Here is a 27,952-nt window from a genome sequence, read left to right as displayed (position 1 = left end):
GATCGTTACGCAAGACGAATCCAAACTTCGATAACGTGTGCAGTTTTGTTTATTTCTATTTATCGCGAAATGATTTTTCTCAATAACGAAACGATCGGGAACGATCACGTGTTATCACGACAGATTGCATTCGTCGCTTTATCTATTGCCCAATATCGTGTTGCCGATAATTTCAAATTACGACGAATAAAATTGTATGTATGTATTTATATGTGAATAATAGCGAAACGAATGTTTCTTTCGATCGTGTCGGGATTCGATGATCGTGGATATTGAAATATTCTAACCCTTTTCCAAAATTCTATTCCATTATTGGTATAATAATTTCCTTGTTTACGTTAATCGTTGTTCTTAATTTTCGTTTTACATTCAGTTCCGATTCCAATTCAATCAAAAATTCCATCTTCTTTCGAATATCGACGTTTTTCTCCCAGTGATCGTTGGTGAGCAGTGTTGCCGAAGATTTTACTCGACGAGATGGTTATTAAATTGTTTAAGAAAACTAGCCTAGATTTTTTATTCAATTTCTGGCTTCGTTCATTGAGAGAAAACAACGTGTTAAAAGATTCTTTTTCGTGAATAATTAATGTTAACCCTTTGCGCTATTTTATTTTATAATTACATTCTCTTGTTAACTTAATTGGTAATCCTGTTAAATATAAAGCATGAGAGTGCAAAGGCATTTTATAAAAAAAGGATATCGGAAAAGAAATCTTCGTCTTACCTTCGATATCCTGAAAGAATCCTATCCTTAGCAAGGAGCATTGGGAAAGGAGAGGTGAAAATAGACGCGTGCTCTCCTCGCGAAACGCGAGCATTTCGATTGCTGATGCAAGCGTAACGATGCCTGTTCGCACGCCCGTAACGCATATGGGAAAAGTTGGTGTTAACTGCAAAAGTTTCCTTTCGACGGCAAAAAAATCAAGCGACATTGCATCGATCTCGGCGAGGAACGACAAGATTTACGGATTACGGTGATTGTTGCATTCCAAGTGGAAAAGTGCGATCATTACTCGTCGTTGGTTATCGCATCGATGACGTTGTTCGTCGTGAGAATGCACGCGCTTGAGTCGATGAGACGAAGCGTGTTCGGATCGAAGTTGTAATTCGCTCGGTTCGTGAACTTTTCTCTCTCTCTCTCTCTCTCTCTGGATCGTGAAATCCGCTGCGTTAAAAAAGGCTCTGGCTAAAAGATCTCTGGATGGATGAAGAGATTTATCCGCGGGGAGAAAATGATAAAAGTTATTGTTATTTCAACCGGTTGGAAATAAAGGGAGGGAGAGAGATCGTTGTAGTATCGTATCGTATCATCCTTCCTTAATATCCTGTCCGGTATTTCCTTTGTTTATCTTTCAATTGTTCATTTCAATTTCTTGAGCGGACGAGATATTTCGACGAGAGTAACGTAAACGAGAGGGATCCCTTTGTGATAATTTCGTCGTGACAGTTTTAAACCCTTCCCCCTCCCTTGAAAAATAAAGAAAACGCGAAATTGCTTCGAGATAAATTATTTCCTCCAGCCGTTTCCGTCGAGTTTATAATGAAACAACGCGAGTAGAAAAATGTTTCCGTTTGATTTTTAAATTGGAAAAAATCGGCCGTTCATCATCTGCAAAGAATCTTGCGATCGAAGGAAAACGACGATTGAGAAAGGCGGTGTATAAACTTTTCTCGAATTATCGAGAAAGAACAAAAATCTTTTCTTCTTCTCTTTTTTACAGAATGTAATTTATAATATTAATAACGGGGACGAAATTACACGAGTTCTTCCACTTCGGAATAAGACTTTGCAGAAGAAGACTTGAATAAGTTAAAGTTCTCGTTGCAGCGGGGGTGCGGGTTGTTACAAAAGATCCGAGTTATATTATTTACAAGATGGGGCGAGTGGTCGCCCCGCGACTTAATAAAAATAGAAAAATAGAACAATTTTACGATTCGATGAAGAGAAGAGGGGGAGGAGGGTGTGTGTGGCGGTTCAAGAGGCACACGCGCCACGGCTGCATTCCACGATCCGCCGCCTCTCCCGCAAAAGCTCGAGAAATCTCGCCCTCGGACTTGCCGGATATCTCAATTTGCATTCACACGGCATAATCTCGACACCGGCCTCGATATCTCTCGAACCGCGCGTGCAACCCCCTTCCCTCATCCTGCATCGCGGATAATCGTCCGTTTCGCGACACCTTTTCCACCCTTGCACGGGAGTACAATTTCCTCTCCTCGCGTTTTCCCAACTTTCACTCGTCCTCGTCTCCCGTTTCGAAGTGGAATCGTAATTGCTCGCGCTCGAGAACGCGTCGTCGTCGTCGTAATCGTCGTCGTCGAAGAAAATCGCACGATCCCTCGATCGAGGGGGACGATCGAACGTTCTCGAACGACGCAACAAGTCGTCCTCGTCCAAACTGTTATAATAATCCAAGTCACTGTTCCGATCCGTGAAACGGGGCGCCCTCCCGCACACGGACAGGTTTCCCGTAATTTCGTAGGTGGCGAAGTCTTTACGATCGTCGGCCAAAGCCTCCTCGAGGCTGAGATTTCCCCTGAGTTCCCCGTGGAACGATTCCTTGGTCGCTCGAGGCGCAGATTCATCGGGAAATTTCGTGCCATCGGACGAAATTTCCAAGAGCCCGTTCGAACTCCGCCGGACGGAATTGGCCACGTTCATCAACTGATCGAAGATCTTCCTCTCCAAATCGTCCTTCCGCCCTTCCGCGACGCTCGAGCTACTTCTCGAACCAACTTCCCTCGTCCCGTTCCCCACAACTTTCGAGTCGTGGTGGTCGTCGTTGGTGGACGCGCGATGAGGATCCGTGCTAGGATACGCTAGATCCGGTCTAGCGCCAGCAGATTCGCAATCGACGCCGTACTTCTCCTTCAGCAACTCGTTGTGCCTGTCGATCCTTCGAATGCAGTCTTCCAGCCTCTGGATACCCTTCACGCACCTCTCGTACGAGATCTCGGTCGACGCGTCGATCGACAAGTCGGCGATCCGTGTCGGCTTCGTTGGTTCCTCGCCTCGGCCGAATTTCGAGCGATCGTGAAGAGGATTCCAAGAGGATGGGGTTCCGCTTCGCCACCGATTACGCCTTGAGAGAGAAATTTTTTAAATAATTTTAAAACAATTATTCTGAAAAAATTTGGAACGATTAAAGGAATCGATGATCGAGAAATCCTCACCTGTCCATTGTGCTCGTCTCGGAGTTGACGCGCTCGTTGATGGAGTTGAGATTTCGCACGAAGGTCACCGCCTCGTTCAAATATTCCTCGAGAACGTTCCTGCTCGCACGATCGAGCAGAACCTCCTCCTCCTCCTCTTCCTCCTCCTCTTCCTCTTCCTCTTCCTCCTCCTCCACGTTCTCGTAACTCTCCGACTCGCTACACGTGTTCTCCGACGACTCGTCCGCAAAGAACTTCACCTTCCTGCCACCATTCTTCCTCGAACTTTCCTCTCCCTCGAACGCCAACTCCTCTTTCCCTTCCTCCGAGCTGGCCGATCCTATCTCCCCTTTCCAACCGCTCTCCAATATTAACCCGATCCTCCCCCCTTGCCGAGAGTCGTCGGTCTCCTCGTTCGAGGAATGGACAGGGGGATCCGAGGATTCGACAGCGCTCCTCCTCCTTCTCCTCTTGATGATCGGCTTCAGATGGATCCCGGTCGAATCCAACCTCTTCTCAGAAACGGTGGTGATCGTGGAACTCGAGAAGGACACCCTCTTCTTCTTCCCCCTCCCGCAATTGTTCGGAGAAACGTCGGATTCCTCCTCCTCCTCCTCTTTCTCCCCTACGTAGTTACGTAGAAACGGTTTGCTGCCCGAAATCGCGAGGGACTCGCGATCGGCGATCTCGGTCAATTTCGAGGGATTCCTCATCTGGGATTCCTCTCGATCGTGTTGCTGGAAATCGGCAACGGGCCCGCTCTTGGGATCGATCGATCTCGGGCAATCCTTCTTGGTGTGCGCGACCACGTCGGGCGGGCAAAGATTCTCCCGCTGTTCTCGTTCTCCCGCCATCCCTTGCTTACCTTTCGACGAGTTCGGCGTTGTCGACGGATCGTCGCTGGATACGTTGCTCTCGTTGTAATCCAAACTGTCGTCCGAGAAACCGTGATCGTCGTTCGATTTCGATGGAGGGGAAGACGACGTTACGGGATCACGATTCGCCTCCCACGTTCGAACGTTGAACGGACCGGTTTCCCCGATTTCTAGCTGCCAGAACGACGGTGGGACGTCCCAATTGTTCGACGAATCCTGGCGAACGAGGGAACCGTGCGCCCTCCTCGTGGCGAAACTCCGCTTCCTATTGATGAACGCCTCGGTGATTAAACCGTCTCTGATAAATCCCTCGAGCTGGTGCCCCTTCTCCCCTCGGGCGGACGTACCGAGGGAATTCCTCAAGGTAATGGAATTCCTGATCCTCGCCTGCCCCCCCTCGTCGCTCCCCGCTCGAGGACCCTCCCTCGAACAACAACTCTTCTCGGCCGCGTTGTTAGGATCGTGAAAGATGTTCTCGATTCTGAACACCTTGCCGTCTGTCTGGCTGGGCGTCGACGCGGTCCCTCGATCCCTCGAGGATCGAGACAACGGCGTCTCTTCGTCCCGCCGCTTCGTCCCCGCGCTCTCCTCCTTGGCGGCGCCGCGAAGCCGCCCATCGATCTCGTCCCTCCCTTCGTCCATCGTCGAGATCGTCCTGGATCCTGTCCGACTCTCGATCGTGATGCTCACGGAGTCCGGCAAGGATATTGAGATGACGCTCCTCTCGTCGGGCTGCCGCTGTTGGACGGACCCTGCCGCGCAACAACACCGTCTCGCGCGAGCCTCTTCACGCACAGTTTGCATTTCCGGTCGCAACGTTTGCACCGCGAAACTTCGAGATGTGGAGAACGCGCTGGTGTTGGTGCAGCTTTCTCTCCTCCCCTCTTGGCAAGAATCGGACGCCTCGCCGCTGCTCGGATTGCTGCTCTCCCCGTCGTAATAATTCTGCCCGTCGTCCGACAGGATACCGGAATCGTTCCGCGGCGAGCGAAGAATCGCGTGATCCTCGAGGTCGGTCGCCGAGCTGCCCACGTCCCTGCACCTCACCAGGCTCGTCCTCGGTTTATCGGTCGAGGTGGCGATTTCCTTCACCCTCAACACGGGCCCGCCCTTCGATACTTCTCCTCGATACTCGCAAACTTGGCGATGATCGGTCGAGATGGCGACGTCGCGACGAGCGACAACCGGCGTTTCGGTGAGGGAAGCGGTGTCCTTCACTCGGACGGTCCTCGAGCGATCCGTCTGCGTGTCCACGCTCACCCGTCTTCGTTTGCCCAACATCTTCCTCGAGATCTCTTGCAGCTTCAACCTGGCCACGGATGATTTGGCGGCCGCCGCGTCGCCCACGCTCGCCTCCCCCGTCGGCGAACGCATCCCCGGCGAATCGTCCGCGCTCCTCTTGCTCGAGTACAACCTCTCCGTGACCGCGGCCACGATCTCCGCGCGTTTCACCCTCTGCACGGGGGTGTGATTCTTGAGGATCGAGGCGGAGGACTCCTGTTCCAGAGAATTCTTTCTGCTCGAATTCTTCTCTTGCCCAGGACCCCGACACAAGGCCGGGAGGATCTGCTCGTCCTTCGAGCTGCTCGAACTGCTGTCCTTGCTGCTCTTCCGCCTCAGGCTCTCCAAACTGGGCTTCCTCGCGTACGAGCTTCTGCTCGTCGTCCTCGATTGATTCGCGCACTCCTTCAGACTCCTGTCCGAGTCGTTGCTCCCCTTGCGCTGAAGCGGCTCGTTGTTGCTCGGCCGCTTGAACCCTCCCGAATTCTTCTTCCCACGATCCTCCACCTCCCGGATGTTGTTCAACTTTTTCGCGACTCGATTCTCCAAGCTCGTGTAGGATCTCTCGAGCAACGAGAACGCGGGTTCCCCCCTCCTCTGGATCGCCTCCACCGAGCCGAACCTCTTCGAGGCGTGCAAATTCGACAGAGGGGAGGAGGAGATCGCGTCAACCGAGTCCTGCTTGCGAAACTTTCGCTTTCTCTCCCTACCGGGCTCGTCCACCTGTCCACGGGTTGCCACGGGGCTGGAGGCCGAATTTGTATCGTGTAACGCCTCGTTGTCGGACGCGCGACGCGAGTTCTCGTACGATCGATCACCCTCGATGAACTCCACGTCGTTCGATTCGTCCACGACCTCGTCCGGGTAGATCTCCTCGATCCGCGAGGGCGATTGTTCGGCGTTATCGTCTGGTTTGATGAGGACCGCGACCAATGTCGGTATGTCGACGAACACGGATTCGTGGATCTCGCTCACTTCCTCCTCCCCTCCCTCCTCGTTCAACTCCGTCACTCGAGCTCGGTTGTAGCTGGCCCCGAAACGATCGCTCAAAATCTCCAAGGAACCTCCGAACCTCTTCCGAATCCCCGTCGAAGGAGGGACACGATACGCGGTCACGGTGTCCGTGGAATTGGATCTTTGAAGCGAGACGGTGCCCTCCCTCCACCCTTTACCCTCCTTCGCCGTCGATTCTATCCCTCCCTTCTCCTCCTCCTCCTTCGAATTTCGTTCCGCGTTTCGTTCGCACGATCCAACTTGCTCGCCGATGAACTCTGCTCGATCTGTGTTCTGGCAACGGCACAACACCTTCGCATCGGATCCGTGTTCTGCAAAAGGAGCAGGATTTTTTCGCAACAATGTATGACGGGCTGTAAGACAAGTTGAAAGAAAAGAGAGAAATAGAATTGAAGAAGGATGGATATTTATTCCACGATGTCGATTAGACGGAGACACGGCCACATGCGCGTGTATCATTTGTCTCTGTCTAATCTAACGTCACGTGACTGGATTCGAGCGTGGAATCGTGTCACGTGACGTGCCTGATCTAACGGTGGGGATCGTGACGTCATTGGGCAAAGGTGCGTCACGTGACCGTGAAGGTCACGAAGCGTCGCATCGTGTCACGTGACTTGGCCTAACCTAACAAATGGTGGTGTGGATAATACGACGTGTCCTTCCGCGAAATTCACCACTTTCAGCGATCGTAACGCGGGCATGGTTATCTGTGCACTCGCAACAGCGCGTACAACTCGATTGTCAATTTTCTCGATAAACAAATAAATCGTTAATAAATCGAAATCGATCGTTTCCCGCCAATCGACGACCCGCCTCCTTCGACCTGCGCCGCATCGATAATTAAAATAACGCGTCGCTTTCAAACAAGCTTTGAAACATCGAAACCGATGATGAGCAGCGGAGCAGGCTTGATTAAGATAATTGCGACGGGTTTGGGAATGAAACGCGAAAATCGACGAGCAATCGGTATAATGGCGATCATAAATGGGGCCAGGGTAAATTCGATGAAGCTAATTAATGACCGACTACGTAACGGACTGGGGCCATGGATCGAAGTTAGATATTGTAAAATCTACTCGGATAGATGGAATGGATCACTCGTTAAACTCACGCATCTGCGAAACTGTATTTTATCAGCAATCGTTTTCGACCAATTCCACGGGAAGGATCGAACGGTCATTGAGTATCGGATAAATTCCCGCGTTTCATTTGCATAATGACGATTTCATATATATAAACTTGCTCGATTCATCCTCGCGAGCCAATCTCTTCTAGGTAACGCGGGTCTCGATATAAAATACATATTGACTTTGCCATCCTCGTCTTCGACAAAGGTGAATTTATTTTTCTCCTCTCTATCAATATCTTCATTCCGAAACGAAAAATTATCGTTATTGCCATTTCTTTTGTGGCTTGTAATGTACGAGAAAGCAGCGACCAAACCAATTCGGGGAACGATCGTCTTTCGTGTTTTATTCCACATTGGATGGGTAACAACAAAGAGGCAAGGATTGGAAAAGTAAAACGGTTAAAGAAGGAATAAGAGAGGAGACTTGCCTTCTCCAGAAGCAAGGATTTCAGCCTGGCCACCTCGGCCCTGAGCTCGCGAACGATCTTTGCCACCGGATCCTCGTTGACCATCGGCCGATTGACCACGCTCTGCGCCCTCTGCGCGAATCGCAACGTGCGTGCTGTCTCGTTGTAACTTCCGCTCGCTGGCGAGATAGCTGGAAACAGGACACGTGAACGAAAAAAAAAAGGTTGGCGCAAACAAACTGCTCGTTTACTGCTGTCCTCCACCTCTTTTAATCGCCACCTGTTGTAATTAATCGCGGTTATCTCGAGATCGTCGATCGATCAAATTTTAACCCTTTGCACTCGTATGTATAGTACAATTACATTCTACGGATTCTTGTTAACTCTTGATTGGTAACCTTCTTAAATACGTAAATACGAGGATTGCGAAGGGTTAAATTCCATCGAGAATGGGAATTGGATGAGAAAAGCGGTCAAAGAAATCGGCAGAAATTCGACTGCCGAGTTTTTCTCGCATCGATCCTCGTTGTGATAATATTTTTTCGCGCGAAAAAAAAAAGAAAGAAAAGAAAGAGAGATGAAAAATGTCATTTTTACATTTAGAAAAAAAAAAAAAAAAAAAAAAAGAGGCCCGCGTAACACGCGGTCAACCATTAATGCAGATACTGAATATTAAACGCCATCCCTCGCCATCCCTCTCGGGTCGATAATAAGCCCGAATGCTATTAGCAATTCAATTGGACGCCGATGATCATCGGTTTGGAATATTTCGCCGCGATTAATTATACGCATCGCGGCCGGCCTACGAATATTTGCCAATTCTTCCGTTTACGTGGTATCGGGAGCCCGGCCGCGCTAATTAGCCAATCGTTTTTCCATCTGGATTCCACCGATTATATACCGTGTTGGATGCATTAGATGGTTTCCACTCGTCTGGAAATAGTGGAATAATTCGAAGAAGGGGGATAAATTTCTCTCTTTTGCTCGTTTAAACGCGGAGCCGCGTTATTGCGTTAGAACGGTCGAAAATCACGAAACGAAATAATAGAAGCAGCCTCGATTGTCGATACGCTTGTCGTGCGAACAGAAAAGGAGAAAGTGTATTTTCTTTTTCTCTCTCTCTCTTTCTCTCCGTATCGATAAATCGCGAAATACAAAAACCTTTTCTCGATCGGATGGAATCGAATCTCGGAAATATTTCGACGAGAAACGTATCGGCTACACTCGAGATTTTTTTCGATTATCACTAGTAATATAGTGACGCGTATCACGATGTGAAAACGAATGGAGAAGGATTTATTACCAGGTTTCGTACCACGATTATGGTACCAAGTGATTCGTTCTACTTATTTTTTGCGAAAAATACAACTCACCCTTTCTACGTGGATGCGTGAAAACAGAGTTTCTCTCCTCTTTTTATTCCATACTGCGTTTTCTCTACGTGCGTAATTCAAATTCTACGAATCAACCTACGATCGACCTACTCTACTGCCAACTCGTTCGTCCTCCAAAGAGCGAGCGAAAATGGGTATCGTATCGGGTATCTATCTATCTATCTATCTATCTATCGTTACTTTCATCTGTTTCTACAGTGAAATTGCGTACTAATACAACAGATCTACCTATCTATCTATCTATCTATCTATCTACCTATGCGAGAATTGAAAATCGTCGCGTTTCACCCCTCGTCGACGAATTGAAACGTTCGACAAAACGGGGAAACGACTGCGACTCTCGATTTAAAGCTTTAAAGGATTTCGTATTTACCGATTCCCGTCGCTACGCTTTCGCGCCGGTTATCGAATTTTAATCCCCTCGCGCCTTAGCCCGCCTGGAAAAAGCATTTAAACCAATTACCATCCTCGGCCCTCGGGTTTCCGGCCTCCTCGAGTATCGCGGCCAGGGAGGGGATAATTTCATGAATCAGAGGCTCGCGATAATAATTCTCCTCTGGCAATTAACTGGAATTTATGGAAAGCTATGGAGTTAAGCAAGCGACGAGGTTGAGGGGATGGAAAGAGTGTGACGAAGTGGATAAAAAAGCGGCCATCGATTTTTCCTTTTCCCTCCCTCTTCCTTTTCTTCTTCCTCCTTCTCCTCCTCCTCCTTCTCTTCTTCCTCGTCGTCGTCGTCTTCCAAAATTAAATATCGTGATCCTGGGAGGGAGGGGAGGAAAGTAACCCGGGGTCTCTGAATGGAACGAGAGGAGGGAGGATCCGGTGTAAACCTGATTAGCGACGAATCGAAAAGAAAGCTGCTGCTGCTGCTCCGTTCAACGCGTAAATCATCTCTTTTTAAGCGAGGTGGACACGGCGCCTTCTCTAAAAATAAATAAGACGAGGAGGGGAGAGAGAGATAGGGAAGGAGGGTGGATAGTATCGGGGAGGGGAGGGAAGATCAAAGGGAAGAGGAGACACTTACTGGCGAGCATAATGGTAGCGGCATTTCCGCCAAGTGCGTCCTTCAACAGCCAAGTAAGCGAAGAATCTCTATAAGGGATGAACCTCCTGCCTGGCCCACTCCCTGGGCTCGTGCCTCTCTCCGCAAGGGCTGATATTACGTTCCCCAGAGCCACTAGACTCTTGTTTATATTCGCGCCCTCCTGCAAACAGACACGTGTCATTCCCCCCCTTCCTTTCTCCATCCTCCCCGAATCGATCGATTCTCTGCGATTCGCGTTATTTTCAGGGAACGACTCACCTTCAGCCGGTGAACCCCACCGCAGGTAGCCGCGCTCTCGCTTCCCGCCAGATCGACCAGTCGTAGCTTGCTGCCGCCGCGAGATGGCGGCGAGGTCCTCGACGAGGACCGTGCACCTCCGCTCGCCGATCCCTCGCCGACCACGATCGTGAGAAGAGCGTGGCTGCGGCTGCTGCTCGGGTTCTGCAACGTGGACGCTGTCCTCCGGGCCCTCGTACCCTCCTCCACGCAGGACATCAACGAGGCAAGGGTGCGCACCGCGTGATGGGTCAAACCTGTTGTTGTGTTCCGGAAGGGGAATGGAAGGGGGAAAAAACGAGTCAAATTGATAAAAGAGGGTAAAAGGGCTAGAAAATGTGTTGCGTGGCGTTAAGATTAAAGTTTTAATGTACAATGCTGTCGCGATGTTTTAAGAATTAACCCTTTGCTAGTCCTACATTTTATTATTATAAATATATATTAGTATTGTGTTCTAGGAATGCTTGTTACGATGTTTTCTTTTAGTTTCTGCTTAAATGTTTGTGTATACGTGAAATAAGATAAAATAAAGAAATAATAATTCAAATTTTACTAAAACTTGTAATATATTCCCAGAAAAATGTGTTCATTTCGATTGAATATAAAAAGAAAGATCCGTAACCTTTTTAAATATAAATACGAGTGCAAAGGGTTAAATTACGGACGAAGAAGAAGAAGAAGAAGAAGAAAAAAGTAGAAAGTTTCTACTTTTCCTTGTACGATATGGGTACGATAAAATGAATCGTTACATTTCTTGATACGAAGTAAATTACTTAAATTTAATTTACAGAAGAAAGGAAATTTATTCGTTGATATGATTTATAACTGGATCGGACGGAAGGAAACGAAAATCGGCCTGTACCTTGAACATAAGGGCCGAGTCGAGGATGCTCGCGAACTCTCAATCCTCCCGTGCTCGAGGACGGCTTCAAAAGATCTCTCACCCTCTCGTTGTATATCTCCAAGTAACTGAAACAGAATTCATCTGGCGTTACGTTACGGCTCGACTTTGATCGATTACATTCGTTCCATCCGTACGATTCTCAATCTCCAATCTCCTGTTCCTGTTCGATCTTATGATATTAACGCTCCTCGAAAATTTTCAATTTTCGACAATTTTCTCTCCTCCCCAAAATCACCAAACTTATGGTTATAATCCACTTTGTCGTCCAACTCCGATAATTCACGCGTTTGATACAACGATTTGTCAACGAAAACGACGGGAAGAGGAAGCGACAATCGATAGATAATTTCGCGTCATCGAATGCGTTGTAGATATTCAACAAGTAAACCGATAGGTGGCACGCGCCAAGTATCAAAGAGATGGACAACAACGATTCGACTACGATTCGATCTCGCAGGATCGTATAGATTTATCCGCACACTTTTCCTTTCCAACCGGTGCCCGGCCACAACCCAAGCTTCCCGATCCTCTTAACGTCATTATCCGCCCCACTGTGCTCGTGAAACGTGTGCGCGTGCCACGGTAAATCCGCTTAACAGCGATCGAAGTTTCCCTGAAACACTTTTCGCTCGCTTCCTCCCTTTCTCCCTGAACGGTGGAGGACGTGTCGACGCGTCCTTCGTCGTCGATCCTTCGATTTCAGAAAACTCCACGAAATTTAAATCGATCGCTTCCTCTGCGACGTTGAATTCGTTAAATATCAAACAACGAAAGAATCGTTCGAGCGGATTTATACGTTTAAAAATATTTCCACGTCTCCAAAAATTGATACAAAAGTCGAAGAATTTCACTGCTCGATTGATTTTCATCGATATGAATCGATATAAATAGAAATAGATATAAATTGATATATCTACTAATCTCTACCCATTAAGAAACACTCGATGTTTCGTCGAAGTTCATCGTTCTCCAAGTTGATCCAAAGACAGCGGTGAAAAAAATTGAATACAAAATCGAATTTCCAAATTTGTCCCCATCATCATCCCTTCAGCCAAAGTATTCCAGCTTTTGACATCACGTATCTCATCCACGGAACTCGAAGTAAATAGGCTCGTCTCCACGAGTTCTGGCCGCTATTCGGAAAAGGGTTCTGAATGAAACCTTCTGTGAATAACTCTCGTTCGAACGAGGGGCGTTTCTAGAAATTAGAAAATCGAACCAGGTCCCGGAACATCCCGTCTCCACGACGTTTTTCCTTGACCCCAAAAACCGTGGTGGCCGAGCAACAAGAGCGGAGGATCAACAAGAGAGCCGCATTCTAAATTTATCGAAATCTTCTCCTACTTTTACGACGGATCGTGTGCATCACCGTTAACCGTCGTCGAATATTTCTTCGCTTCAATACGAAGGATATACATTTTACGATTTTTAATTTCATTCGGATACAAGATGCGTCCTTTTTGGATAAAGTACTTAATTAAAACATTGTAATCAGTTTCGAAATTAAGCCAACGACTGTCACTGGTTACAATTAAGTTAAATAATTCGATTGGTCCATCAAGGATTTTCGAATCCTTCGTGTCATTCATTTCTTTCCCTTGAATAGAGTTTCTTTTCTCGAAACCCGTCGTCGTACGGGTTTAATGAAAAATAATTTCCATTCGTTATGTACACAATTTCTCCGAATTAAATTCTTTCTTTCTTCTTCGACGTACAAATATAATTTCTCGATCCATTCTCTCCCCATCGCTTCCACGATCCCTTTTTTCCACGAAAGAAAAAGTTTGCATTATCGGTTTGTTAGTGCAACTGGCAAGGAAGGAAACTATTCGCAAATTCGATTCCGATCGAATCCTCCTCCCCCTCGTTATTTGCATTGCACGATCGCGAAATTTGCAGGTGGCCGGCAAATAAGAAGGGAAAGCAAGCCTTAAAGAATAAGCCCGGCCGGGTTCGTAAACTCTTTTTATCAGGGCGTCCACGTTCCCTGCCAGCGAGAAAGCTATTTAAAAGTTTCACCGAGATAACTCGGCTACCATTGTCCGTTCGATCCGCGATCTTGTTGCATTCTGTTTCCTCTACGCGCTTATCTTTCCAATTCTGCTTAAACAATTTTGTTGACAAGGCAAGGATTAATTGTCGCGTTTAAATTGACGAGAAACGATCGATCGATGAGTTTCGAACTTTTTAAAAATAAGAAAAGAGATTCGAATTAATTACGTTTACGTGGCTCTGTTTTCTCCGAGAACAAAGATACAATTTTTATATTTGGAGAAGGTTGAAGATACGATAGAAAATTTCTGCCTTTGCAGTTGGAAGCGTGAGTTTAACCGCGACATTAACAGTTGTTCCGAATTAAAGAACGAGGTTGAGTCGAAAAAACGTACACGTTCGTTCTTCCTTTATTAATCTTTTGCACTCGTATTTATATTTAAGAAGGTTATCGATCAACTCGGAATTTTTTTTCATATTCGATCGAAATGAAAACATTTTTCTGGGAATATATTACTTGCTGTTTTTAGTAAAAAAGATTTGAAAAATACATAAATTTTATCTCCATCTCAATTCCTTGATCAGTGAAAATCTATATATGATATATATTACACAAAAAATTATCGAAATTATATATATATAAAGAAAAACGAAAAACAAGAAAGCTCGTATCGATTAATTGGATTGATCGACGAAAGAAAGAAAAAATTCAATTCCCTCCGAATGTTGAAGTCTTTTTAAAGGAATCGATCGATCGGCCGTTAATCAACGAAATTCAAGGCGAGGATAAAAAGGAAAAGTCACCCGTCAGAGGCTTTTAAAAGTTGTCGAGTGTCTCTCATTTCCATTGGCCGCGGACGGAACGAATGCTCGGTCTCGTGTTTGCCGGGTATTACGAACGGTGTCGAAATAACAATCGATCCGCCCTATCTATCCGTCTACCACCACCACCATTTAACAATACGAAGAGAAGAGGAAGGAAGAGAAGATTTTCAACCCGATCTTTCCTCCGAATCCAAATTAGATTCCAATATCACCTTGCAAGGAAGAGAAAAAAAAAAACAATTTCCAAATCTTGAAGCGAAATGACAAACTCGAAAGTTCGAAAAAAAATGAATCGAAAGAACACGTGTACATTTCCGATGTTTTCTCGAAAGCAGAATCAAACATCAAAATCAAGAGGATTTCTTTCGTTGGAAAATTAAAAAAAAAATAGGAAAACGTATCCTAAACCTGCTGTTTCTTTTCAAATTCCGTTGGAAGAATTTTATCGAGAGATAAAAATCGAGGCGGTTGATCGGCTTGCAACGAGTCGTCGAACTCCCCCCCGCTCGAATTTAAAGGGAGAGACACACGCGGCGTTCACGCGATACGTTGTAACGTTAGACGCCGTTAGACACCCCGGTGAATATCGACCCCCTCGATTACTGGGTCACCGGGGGGGGAGGGAGTCACGAGCAGATCCTCGTCGCGCAATTTCTTCAATCTCCAATTTTTGAATGGGGAACGGATCGATATCGTCGACGCGTGCCAATATCTCCTCCGTGCGAGGATTAAATTTTCGCGATTAGGATCGCGGCCCAATGGAATCGATCCCGAGCTGTGAATTTCCAATTATCAATTTTCCACGAATAAATTGATCGTTGTCGATTACTGTATTCTGCGAATTTTCACCTTGTTCGAATGAAAATGACTTCGATTTTCAATGATAGAATCGTTCCATCGATGGGGAAAGGGACAAATCGATACGATTTTTTTAAAAATATGCGAGATAACAAATTTCTGGAGAATCTCTCTCGCTTTGTATACAACCAAGCTTGTGTGTATACCCAAGATCGGCGGATAAATAATCGAATGAATGGAAAGTTGCAGGGGAAGGAATTGGCGCGGATCGTAACGAGCGGAATGTGGTCAGAGGCGAAGTTTCCACGATGCTTGCTTGGGGAACGGAAGGAAAAAGAGAAGGAGAAAAGGGAGAACGGAGAGAGAGAGAGAGAGAGAGAGAGAGAGAGGAGAGAGTGTGTTCTATCGATCAATCAGGCATAAGTAATGCGGAGCTTTTGATCGGTTACCGTTTCATTGCGGATGGGAAGAGCGGCACGGCATGCTATCGCGTACAAATTCGGCGACTTAATCACGTTAAACGCCGTTGCCTAACGACCATGGTTCCTGATCAATTGGCAGCCAACGAGTCGTCCACAACCAGCCGGACGGTTTCTCCGTGGCCGTGGTCGAGCCGACGAATCGACCTTCCGATTCCTGCGAATTCATCGTATCCCGTCCCCCTGTCTGATAATTGGTCAAAATTAAAATATCGTACGTAAACGACGATACGGATTACTTTGAGTCGAAATATTCGATACAAATTTTCCCGAATTCGATGAAACGAAAATAAATGCGAGGGACCATGTAACGTGATAGCTTTGATTTTTCACATTCCTTTATTTGGAATATATCGAATAAATGATCGAAATTGTGATAATAGCTGCCACTTTTTCGAGTATCGTAGATATTTCCAATACTTTCCAGCCATATCCAATTGCCTATTGAAAATATAAATTTTTTTGCAAATCAAGCCGATACCTTTAAATTTATTTGAAAAAAATCGTGGATACTTCCAACACTCTCCAATCATATGCTAGTATCTAGAACTTAGATTATCTATTACCATCCAATTGCCTATTGAAAATATAAATTTTTTTGCAAATATCAAATTATTGGTTTAAATCTCGGAAAACTCGGGGAAAATATCAAAATAGTTTTCTTCGCGACGAATCGAATAGGGAATAAAAAAAAAAAAAAAGTAAAAAGAAAGAAAGAAAAAAGAAAATATTGAAGCGTTCGAAAAAGAAAAAAAAAAAAGAAGGGAGGACATCGCTTGACACGAGCGTTTCATCGCGGATTCATCGCCGTTGGACGAGGAAATCGCGCGTGAATTAACGATTGTACGCGAGAGTGCGACAATTTTCACGCGCGACATTAGCCGGTGTCGCGTTTATTACCGGGACGTGTCAATTGTAACGGTGGGGGGATGGGGTTCGTTGTTAGATCGTAAATTAAATTATACGCCCGGCCTCGCGTCCGTTTATTGAGAGTACGATTCGCTAATAGGTATAATTAATTGCACAACAAAACCTGAATATCGATCCAGTATACATCGGAGGGGGATATTACTCGTCCGTGGCCCTGAACCCTGAACGAGCGAGAAAATATTCGTGAAAAAGTGGTTTCGATTGGATAAAGGAGAATGGCAGTTGGTATCGTTCAAAGCGTTTCTCCCAACACTTTCCTCCCTCTCTTGTCTGTCTCGAGGCAACTTGAACAATTCGTTGTACGCATCTTGAACGTCGCCTTTTTTGTCATCTTATCTCTTCGAGGATTAAACGATCACGTAAGATCGAATTTGAGAAGTTTCTTCGGAATTGGCGACAATTCAATCTACGATGAGATAGAATCAAGCGATCAAGATCGCTTCTTTAAGAAACTTTAAGAGTTTCTTTTGGAATTTCATTAATTTCTATTCCTCGTACAAAATAACAAGATTCGATGAATTTCTTATATTTTCGTGGTAACATTTTCTCTCAATCGTGGTTCTACCATCGTTCTTGTTTGTATGTCTTATCTCCTCCTCTCCACTACGTTTCTCGTACTTTTGCGATAAGTTTTAGTTCCTCGATTCACCAATCGTTCCATTCCTTTCTCTATTTTTCTCTCGTCAAGTCCAAGTCTTCTTTCACCTATCCATAACTAAAAATTCGCGAATTTCCTCGCATATATGTCTACGTAACTTTACACCTCTCGATTTTTAAACTTCTTTTTTCAAAAGAACAATTCCATCCTCGAATTTATCCTTCATTCTCTCGATTCGTTTTACGACCGAGCCAAGGAAATTGCAACAGCACCTTCCTATGCCTATCTAACTCTTCTTTTGTGTTTCAGGGGTACAAGAGCGAATTAAGACGACGGCCAGGCGGAGGGAGAAGTCGTTTGCATTCACGCATTCGTCCATTTTTATTGCCACGTGCAGGCAAAAATGATTCACCGTGAAGAAACGAGAGTGCCCTCTTTGTCTCTGTCTCTCTAGAGAGAACCGCTCCCTCAGTTTCGAGCAGTAAAAGCGACAACACTCTCTATTATTCGCGTTATTAAGTGGCACGAGATTGGGTTTAATTACGTCAGAGGAGGTCGCGTTTTAATGGACACGGCCGCGACTCGAAAACCTTGGAGGAACACTTTGAACCGTGGGAAATTCCATCCACTTGCGAAAAATGGCAGAGAATGAGGGAAAGGAGACTTTTATGGCGCAAAGTGATGGCACTTCGTATTGAATTTTGAAAGTTAAGCGGACCGAAGAACGATGGAGAGAATCTTGGATTGACCGGAAAATCTTTTCGCTTTTTTTCTTTCTCCTTTTTTCTTCTTTTTTCGAGGAAATTTTTAGCAAGCGGTTTCCGACTGTGTGTGGAGAGCACGAAAATATTTAAAATTTTCGGCGACAATAGGACGGAAGGAGAACTTTTTATCTTTCGAATTTTAGTGAATGTTAAATGGATCGAAGAAAAATTGTTGGAGCTTAGTATTGGATCGGTTTTTTCACTTTTTTTTTTTTTTGAAGAATTTGTGATTGAAAATGATTGAAAATTTTTTGTTCGCTCCTTTCGAGATTAATAAGATTAATCAGAATTTACAATTTACAATTCGACCTATTGAAAATTTATAACAAGTTTATTTTTCTCGAATCTAAAAGTATTCTGAATTAAAAATTAATTTATTAATTTTGCCAGAAAACACTCTTTCTAGTAACGAAAAGTCTGAAACCAACCAACGATTTGACGACTTTTATATCTGACTCTAATCGACCGAATTTATTATTACCAAAATCGTGTCAAAAGTGTTAATTTCGATAAAGATAAAGACAAAACTATGAAATTAAAAAGAATGGGAAGGGAGTCCATCATTCGTACGATACCACATCATAATCGTTGGTAACGACACGCATACAGCCACGTACATAGCCTCGAATTCGTCCTCAAAACTCTTTCGCAATTTTGAAATTTTCAAGATCAGATATGGTAAAAAAAATCCTGCAAAACACGGTGGACGAAATTTCGACCCCCCTTCTGCGAGAGACAAAATTTTCACGCGCGTTAAATCTTCAAGACTCGTAAAGAATGCTTTCGAAAACGCTCTATCGGCGGGAAATTTTTCCACCGAGGATACAGGGCTCTCGTTTCGCGCGAGCCCCGGTCCATTAACGCCCGTGCAATCCTCTCTCGGACACGTTTTAATTTAAAACGTGGACGCGAAATATTTTTCAGTCGGGGAGAAGCCCGTGCCATTAACCGACACCGACCTCTAAAACACGACGGACGACAATAATGATGAACGTGGTGGCGACGTTTCGAAATATCTCCCCGTCCCCTAAATCTCTAAATCCACGAGGATTTGTGTACATTTTCCATTTTTTCCTTTTTTCGGAAAGAAACGCGACGGCGGCGGTAGTTTTGTCGCGCGAAATCGAAACATCCCGTCGCCGACATATTTTCGCGAGACGAATTTCCACTTTTAATAACTGCCGGTTCATCGTATAAACGGGCGGATTTATAGTATTGGGCGAGGAGGGGCGGGTGGAGATCGCGATTCGGATCGTGCGTAAATCTGTCGTTTCCTTTTTTCGTCGAACGGTCAATACGGAACAAAGGATGATTCACGGCCACGGATGATGAACAGCGGTAAAGACACTCCGCCATGATAAAAACGTTGTTTCTTTGGAGAAGTTCCGGCGAACGTCGGCCTCTTCCCTTCCGGTTCGCACGGCAAAAAACCACCGGTATCCGTCGACCATCTTTTGGAGAATATTTTGTTTAATTCGATTGGAACGCGGTGTGTGTGTGTCGAGGTGTGCTCGTTTAAATTTGACGAATTATTGAACGATAAATAGGGCGAGGATCGTTGAGACGACGATTCTCTTCCGTTTTGGGTTTGCGTCGCATGAACAGCATTTGGTCGAGGATCGTGTTTTCGAGAATTTATTCAATTCGAGGATGGTGAGAGTGACATTTAAAGTAAATGGCGTGATGATTGTGTCGAGACGACGATTCTCTTCTCTTTTGGATTTGCGTCGCGTGAAAAACATTTGGAGAATTTATTTAATTCGAGAGTATGATTTAAAGTAAAGAAAACTTGACGAACTTTTTAAACGATACGAGTTAATCGTTAAAGACGACGATTCTTTCATTCTTTTGAATTTGCGTCGCGTGAAAAGCATTTGGAGAATTATTTGTTTAATTTCAACGAGAGTGTGATTCGAGGTAAAGAAAACTTGACGAACCATTAAACGATAAATAATGTAACGTATCGTTGAAGACGACGATTCTTTTCTCGCGTCCCGTAGAAAACAGATGGATGGTCCATCAATGAGTCATCCTTTGAAGAATATTTAATTCGTGGATGGCGTTGATATTAAAACGTCGCTTTATCACAACGAAAGACGTGGCATACCTTTCGAGAAAGAATATCGATTCCACGTGGAAGATGATACGACGTCGATATTGGAACATCTAGAACAAAGAGAAATGGACGTATAACCTCGAATAACCGACGCGAAATGTTGTCACGGGTTTCAAAAGGGAGCCCTTCGTCGACCCATTTAACGATTTTACGTCGTGAAATGACGGGAGATCCTGCCTAAAAAGAGGAACGCCGCTCAGCCTGACCGATTCGCTTATCCGGCAATACATCAACCCAACTTTCTCGCGATTCCTCTTTCGCGCGAGCAAGGAAAAAAAAAAAAAGAATTGCACGCAAAGGGAAAACGATGCTTTCCTTATTTCCCTTTTTTCTCGTTCCCCATCCCCATCCAGAATTCTCGAGAAGAATACGCGATTAGCAATGATTTCGTGCGAAAAAAAAAAAACAAGAAGAGAGAGTCGCAACGATTTAATCGTAGAGACGTGACAAGAGAGTGATTTACGTAAACGTCGTCGAATTCGAAGCAACCGTGTATCCTGGGCCGGATTTACGAGCTTGGAGAAAAAAAAAAAAAAGAACCGCGATCCAATTCGCGGTACGAATTTCGAAGCGACGATAAAAGTTGCATGGAGCCAACCACTCTTCTCTCTTCCTCGTTCGAACAGGGAAGAAGAAGAGGGAGAAGAGAGGAAAAAGGAAGAGGAGGAGGAAGAAAAGGAAAATGAAAGAAAAAGGAGGAAGAAGGGACAATCGATGTTTGAACGGATTGTAAATACAATTTTTTTTTTTTTTACTCCAACACGGCGGAACTCGGCTCTCAGATTTTTATTTTTACATCGAGCTCAAGGCAATCAAAGTTTGTGAACGTTTAATAAAACTGTGTTTACGAGGTGAGGTGTGAATCGAAGATCCGGGATGGGATTGGGGGGAGGTTAAAATTTTCGCATACGAACGATTTTAAAGCAAATTCTAGCGAAATTCAAAGCTAAGAGAATGAACATCGGATAAGTAAAGCAAAGCAAATTGAAAAGAAAAAGATACTTCTGGAGAAAATTGTGTATTAAAAAGAAAGGACATGAAGAAACAGTCCTACGAAGATTATCACAAACAATACTCTTACCCTGAAAATTGAATTTCTCTCCGTTCGTCTCCTAAAACTAAGGAAACAAAAAAAAAAAAGAGACAAAATACAATTAAAAGAAGTATACATCAACCGTTGAATTTCTTACGATTCTTCTTCTCCTCGATCCATCGCGGAAAGATCGGATAAAATCGGCGATGGAAAAAATTTGAAAAGCGAACGAAAGGTGAACGAGTGAGAGAGGAAGTAAGGGGGGGGGAGAGAGAGAGAAAGAGAGAAAAATTCTTACCCGGATAGAAACGAGAACTTACACGTCCGCCTAGGATTGCGAGTCACGGGGCACTGAGCTTACAAGACACATCCAGGCCAACACGGCGCTCGCAAACCTCACGACTCCTAACCTCGAAGTTTCACGTCCACCCCCTTCCCGTGGCATCACCCCGCTCCATTCCCACACGATATTTTCCTTTCTCGGCTGCCTCTTATTTCTGTGCTCGATCATTAACGAATTGTCAAATCAGGCCAACTTTCATCCTTACGATAAACCTCCAACAGGATTCGATTTTTAAAAGAAAATATATATATATATATATATATATATATAACCATCGAGTGGGTTAGAATTAATTTCTAAAAACAGGGGATGTGTTAAGTGAGTTATAAATTGTTATATTTTAAATTAATCGTTGCGTGGATGAGAATACTTACTTTTATTTATTTATTTTACAAGAAGACAACGAAAGTCGAACCCTTTATGTTTCCCTTTATGAAAAATAATCTCAAGAGCGACTCTTGAATTCAATTCCCTTGGTGAAAAGAAATTTTCCTTCATTGTGGAATAACGATCGCTTAAATTATTCGAATATCAAAAAAAAAAAAAGAAGAAGAAGAAGAGAAGAAGGGACAACGAAATTCCGACAAAAAAAAATATGAAAAATAAATTTGCATTAAAAAAAAAAAATCTACGTAACAAGGTCACGATTTGACAACAAGAAGGTGAAAAGGGGAAGGCTAAGGGGGAATCAATTGCACAAGGTGGAAGCTATTACCTCCGGAACAGATTCTATTAAGAGTTTCCCAAGAGCTGGAACTTATCCGTTGCAACGGTGTTTCGAAGAAAACGATTCCCCGCTAAAGCCCCGCCTCGACTAATGTTGTTTAAAATCAAAGAAAGACTACTTACTCCTCCGGCGTGCTCGATTACCATTTTCGATTAACCGTATCGCTTCTGCAAACTATGGGATAGAAAAAGGTGTGTGAACGAGAGGGACGATAAACTTCTCGTTCCCTTTAATAGGCGGAACATGGCAAGCACCGTGACGGCAACAGCGCGGGAACGCGAACGAAAGAGCGGAGCAGATCGTCGATCTTTCGAGATCCACATCGGTGTGGAGGATCGTTTCGAGGGAAATTGTATGAAAATCGAGGCGGACCTTGACCGACACCCGCCAATTTCTCGATCGCCTATTGGCGTATTTCTCAGCGGAAAGGCGAATGGCAATGTTCCCACGCTTATCAATCTCGGCGATGCGCGGATTATCGCCTCGCTTTGTTTCGAAAATCCCCTGACTTACGATTCGATCCCCCGAAATATTTTGAAACACATCGATACATGCACGCGATCGATTCAAATTCAATTAAAATGTCCTAAAATATACTTTTTTGTTTGAAACAATAGCAAGCAATAAAGATATAATTTTCTGTATCAAGCTTGTTAAGCTTCTTCTTTACGATCAATGTCAAAAGTCATTGTACATACGTTATAAAGAAATTCTTCAATTTAAGAATTTCCATTATTTTTTCGCGCTTTAGAAAATATTTTTTTTTACAATTGGAACAATTAGGAGGACAATTAAAATTTAGTAAAAAAAAAATTGCATGTTTATCGATCCATTCTGCTTCTGCGTACCATGCTTCGTATAAAACGGAATTGTTGTTGATTTCGATAATCGTTCGCTTTTACTTTTTCTATCCTTACCTGACAGAAACCCCATAATTTCTCTCGTTTTTCCTCTCCTCCTCGATCCTCGCGAAAAGTCCCTCGCAAAGGCGAGGCGTGAGCCCGGGATCCTCCTGGAAAACAACAGCAACGCCATCTTCAATCGTTCGTCCCTCAAAAGAGCGTACTAGCACGGGAGAATTACGTATCGTTAAATAGCTGAATGTCGTCGGAATGTCCCGCGGCGATCGAACGACTCCATTTCCCATAATTGAAATCGAACGTGCTCAACGTATCAACCGCAACACGTGCCTCGCTTTTTAAAAAAATCCTCCATACGCCCGTTCCCCGACCTTTGTAACGATCGGCCACGAAAGCCGGCGGACAATTTAATTAAACGTCGCAAAAACAGTTCCAATTTATCGGTCGAAATTCGTCGAGGAGCCAAGGGGGAAAAAAAAAAAAAATATTGGCTCCGTTTCCCGCCAATATAGTTTTTAGGCCACCTGAAATCGTTAACCCCTCCCTTCTCTCGTTTCGAATTATGCGCGCGACGTTTGATCGCTCGCTGACTTATCGACGGGTAAAAAGCGAAAATTAAAGTTTCAAATTGGAAAATTATTCGATATCGATATAGATCAGATAATCGAAGGATATATCGAGTTGGAAAGATTTTTTTTCTTCAGAAGAAAGTATAGGATGCAAAAGCAAAAATTTTTAGAAATAATACTAATAATAATAATTGTGAAGAAAAGTGAATTTATCTTTTTTCCCTCGATGCTTCTTCGATATTTTGATCGATGAGAGAGGGGGGAGGGATCATGTCATCGATCTATAAATCGAGGTATTAAGAAGTGACAAATGCATAAAGTTATCTAATAAAAAATTTAGATAATTTAATAAGTTAATGGAAAGATGAAATAATAGAAAGAGATTATATCGTTACCTTGGTCCCCATCATGGTGTAAGTTTTCCCGGATGCGCTTTGCCCGTACGCCACCAGGCAGGAATTATAGCCGGTGAAAACGTTGTCCAGAACCGTCTGGCCAAGTGTTTGGTAAATGCTTGCCTGGTCCGCGAAATTCTGCGCCACTGGATTCGACGAGTCGAAGCAATAATCGAAACCATATTTTCGAACCCTCTCTCGACTGTCTCCGGCCTTGCTCGAAGATACTTTCAAGTTCGTTAGCGAGATCTCGTTCGATTCTGTGTGGACGACCACCTCTGGCCCCGTTAAATTCGACTCTCTGTATGACGAGAAAAAAAAAAAGAAAGAAAAAAGAAAAGAGAGAAAAGAAAGGAGGGGAGGGAAAAAAAAAATGTATTACGTTCGACAGGAAAAGGAAAAGGGAAAAACAACAAAACCGGACGAACCCATAGGCTTGTTTACGAAGCGAAAAATTCGTTTTTTTTCGTCTTTTTTATCGGACAGAGACACGGCAAAAAGATTCTTTCTCCCGCTCGTTTCGCAGAAACTTTTTTTTTTTTTTTTTATTTTTATTTCCCCCACGTTCCCTGGATTGGAATCGAGTCATCGATGCGTGTACCTATATGCATGCATCGCTTTTTTTATACGAGAACGTGTCAAAAAATTCCATTGTCCATTTTGACAATTTTTTTTTTTTTTCTCCTTTTTTTCATCCATCCAATCCTCCCCGTATTTTCTTAAGGTGATTATCGATCATCGTTAATAACCATGACGGTTTTTTTGTTATCTTTAATGATAACAAAATGGAATGGTTAATCCTCTCTGGATTTAATTCCATCTTGAGAAAAGGAAAATCGATAATCGAGCGGAACTTGAACAAGGTCTTTTAACCTTCGAATTTCCAATTGCTCGTGTCCAATTTTCTCTTCTGGTCCGATCATCAGAAGATCCTAGTTCGATATGACGAAGAAAATGGCGTTGAAAGAAAATTTTTATCGACAATTTTTATATACGATTTCCGATAATATTGAAGTTTGTATTGTTTTAAAATTGTTCTTAATAAAGTATTTAATTTTCTTTTTTTCCTTGCTTTACACGAAAGTTGTGTGTTATTTGAATATTACAAAAGGAATTGTAATATTCTCGAAAAAGGATTGGAGAACGTTGAACGAATATATCACATTTAATTTTTAATGGAAAATAAAATGCGATTTACTCTTTCGTATTATCGGTTATTAATCTAATTTAGGATCCATCCATCGCTTTAAGTTTTATTATTAAAACGACAATTACACACGCGCACACGCGTACAGTTTTTTGCATGCGAGAGAAAACAAAGCAAAAGTTAAAAGTATTTTAAAAAATTCTATCCTCGCGTGATTCTATCAGTGCAATCATTGCACGATTTTGTGCCTCGTATCCATGTTTTTATGTAATTGTTAACTATTTTTGTATTTGCCTCTTTAATAAGTATCGATTTGAAACGATCGAAAATTATTCTAAAGAATTATTTATTTTTCGTTGACTATCCTTCAACGCGAAAAAATATTTTCGAGAACGAGAATTCTCAACAGAATTTCACTCTTACGTAAAAACTTGAAAAGTGACGAAATATCGATGAAAATAATGCTCCGTTCACGTATCTTTTCCTCGACGATTATTTCGAGAGGGAGGAACACGCCGTTATGATGATGCTATCTGGCGCAAGTATCCAAATTATACGATTTCTTTTTTAACAACGCGAGAAAAGAAGAATCGAATCTCCTATCGTCGATATGTATATTTCAAACCTCTATTATCGATCTATCGTCGTACTTCTTCTTCACATTTGCATCGATCAATTTCCAGGAAATTCGTGAGAACAGAGATCCAACTACCGATCCCTTCGTCTCTCGTTCGAACAGCTTTCGAATGAAATACAAAAGTGACGAGTCGCGAAAAGTCATCAATCAATGGAGACCTCGAAGTAGACCTGAAAAAGTGAGTAGTTAAAAATTTCGAACAAATGCTTGAATAACATTTATTCTAATTATAATTGATTCGCTCTTTGACCGTATTATTATGCTTTGAACAAAAAAAATTATTGAATTTTCACTGATGAAGACTTGTAACGTCTCGAAAGCAAGGGATCCTCGAAGGGAAGATGTTGAATGAATCGAGTATACGCGAATAGATTCTCTTCTTGTTATCCTCTTCGTCCTCCGCGAGGCGCCGCGCAGCTATGCAGACCAGTCACGCACAAGTGTTATTCTAGAAGAGACGATCCTTCTCTCTCTCTCTCTCTCTTTCATCAGATATTTCTGTTTCAAGTCGTTCAACTGTCTAACCGTGTATCATCAACGTGTCGTGCTGCTCCTCGTATCGGTCGATCCTTCCTTTATCGCAAAAACATCCCCTGGATCGGGTATGGCTCCTCTTGGAAATTCGTTGCTTTAAATAAACTGCTCGTTCTATTTCTTTCTCGCGTCGGGGCCCTTACGTCGCGAGTGGATAATTTTATTATCCTCTTCGCTGAATGAAGAGACGAGACTTCCTCTCAAAGTCATCGTCAAATCGAATAATAGTTTTCTCACTTTCCATTATTCCCGAAATTATAACACATTTCCACATTGAACGCAAGGATTGATAATTTACTTATTCAACAACGAACTTTCGTTTCCTCGTCAATGTAATGTCACCGATCAATTAATTCATCTTACCATTGTTCTCGACCCCCTTTTCCCATTAAAACGTATAACACTTTTCACTTCTCCATCGAATACGAGAATAATTTCACTTGCTCTCAACGTGTAATAAAACCTTTTCCTACAAATTTCTTTTTTTTTTTTTTTTTTTTTACAATAATCCCACGATTCGATGGGATATTTCGTCGCCGATTATCACGAGTTTATTACGAGCTCGAGACACCGATTGTCATTTCATCCCGCTCTCGTCTTCGGCCCCATCTTCTAAGTATAGAAACGAGTTCATAAGTAGCGAGTTCAAAGGCGCGCCTTAATAAATCCTCCTCCCCAGATTTCCCTGTCCCAGCGCGCGTCCCCTTACAACCGACGCGAAATAATTAACTATTCCCGTGAAGGGAATAGTTTCCCTCGTCCTCGCTGTTTTCGAACCAGCCACCTACGTTTTGTCGAAAACGGAATTCTCGTAAAAGCTCGAAATGCCTGTGCGAGGAAAATTGAAATTGCGGCGAAACAACGAGACCAACGCCATAAACCTTGACCTTAGCTTCCAGAGAGAAGCATCGTGTGCATGTCGGGGGAAGGAGGACGTGGCTTCCTCCTCGGTTTTTGCTTGTTTCTTAAAATACATCGAGCGGCGGCCACAGAAAGCGAGGTTGCTGGTGGCGAAAGTAGCGGGTCGTGAAATTGTAAATACTTGATATGTTTTTTCTTTCTTTAATTCTACACGATCCTAATTGTCTAACACGCTTGTTTCCGTACTTTTGCGTGAAATTCGATTGTACGGAAACGGACGAATGACTGGGAATTTGCGTTATGACATTTTCTTCTACTCGAATAATCTCGAAGATAATAATTACTCGATAACGACTCGAATTCTCTTCGAATTCTCTCCGCGCGCAGGATTCGTTGAATTAAAATCACTCGCGAAATATATTTGAAATATACGCTCGATCATCGATCTGTTCATCGATACTCACCTGGAGGAAATCGGTCTTACACGGACTGCCACCTTGATGTTCGCCATGTTGCCATCGCGTGGACGACGATAATCAGCTGGCCTCCGTCGTCATGGCTCGTATATCCCTCGATATCGGGAATAATAGGAATGGAGAAAGACGATCCACGTGTGTTACGCGTTGCACATATTGCGGCGTATTGAAAAACCGTATCGATAAACACGAAGGAAGCGAGCGGTACGCTCACTGGCCGGGCGCACGTGTTGTACTGTTGCGATGAAAATATCCTCGAGTCGCTTCCAAGACCGTACGATGCTTTCACCCCACCCAGAGAGAACTGGTAAATACGCAACATTTTGGCCACACGCAACTCCTCCAGCCACGCCGTTTCGATTCCAATTCTTCTCTCTCTCTCTCTTC

The 27,952-nt window shown here is 43.8% G+C and overlaps 1 protein-coding gene across 1 annotated transcript; it reads right to left on the bottom strand.

Moving 5' to 3' along the window:
- Positions 1-26: 26 nt before the first annotated feature.
- On the bottom strand, positions 27-27,781 carry LOC100864055 (uncharacterized). The gene is made up of 9 exons (XM_086904745.1): positions 27,554-27,781; positions 23,911-24,211; positions 23,004-23,098; positions 11,440-11,546; positions 10,560-10,834; positions 10,281-10,461; positions 7,877-8,050; positions 3,175-6,634; positions 27-3,083 (listed from the first exon to the last, which is right to left on the bottom strand). Exons 1-9 carry the CDS (start codon positions 27,598-27,600, stop codon positions 1,976-1,978), a joined length of 5,748 nt encoding a protein of 1,915 aa, XP_086760871.1. The 5' UTR covers positions 27,601-27,781; the 3' UTR covers positions 27-1,975.
- Between the last annotated feature and the right edge of the window lie 171 nt (positions 27,782-27,952).

This window comes from Apis florea, unplaced genomic scaffold (assembly GCF_048593485.1).
Source record: "Apis florea isolate Af1SG1 unplaced genomic scaffold, ASM4859348v1 contig_2350_pilon, whole genome shotgun sequence".
In the NCBI taxonomy this organism is placed as follows: Eukaryota; Metazoa; Arthropoda; class Insecta; order Hymenoptera; family Apidae; genus Apis; species Apis florea.
The sequence above is the reverse complement of the archived record's forward strand: the minus strand, read 5'-3'. Positions and strand labels throughout refer to the sequence as shown.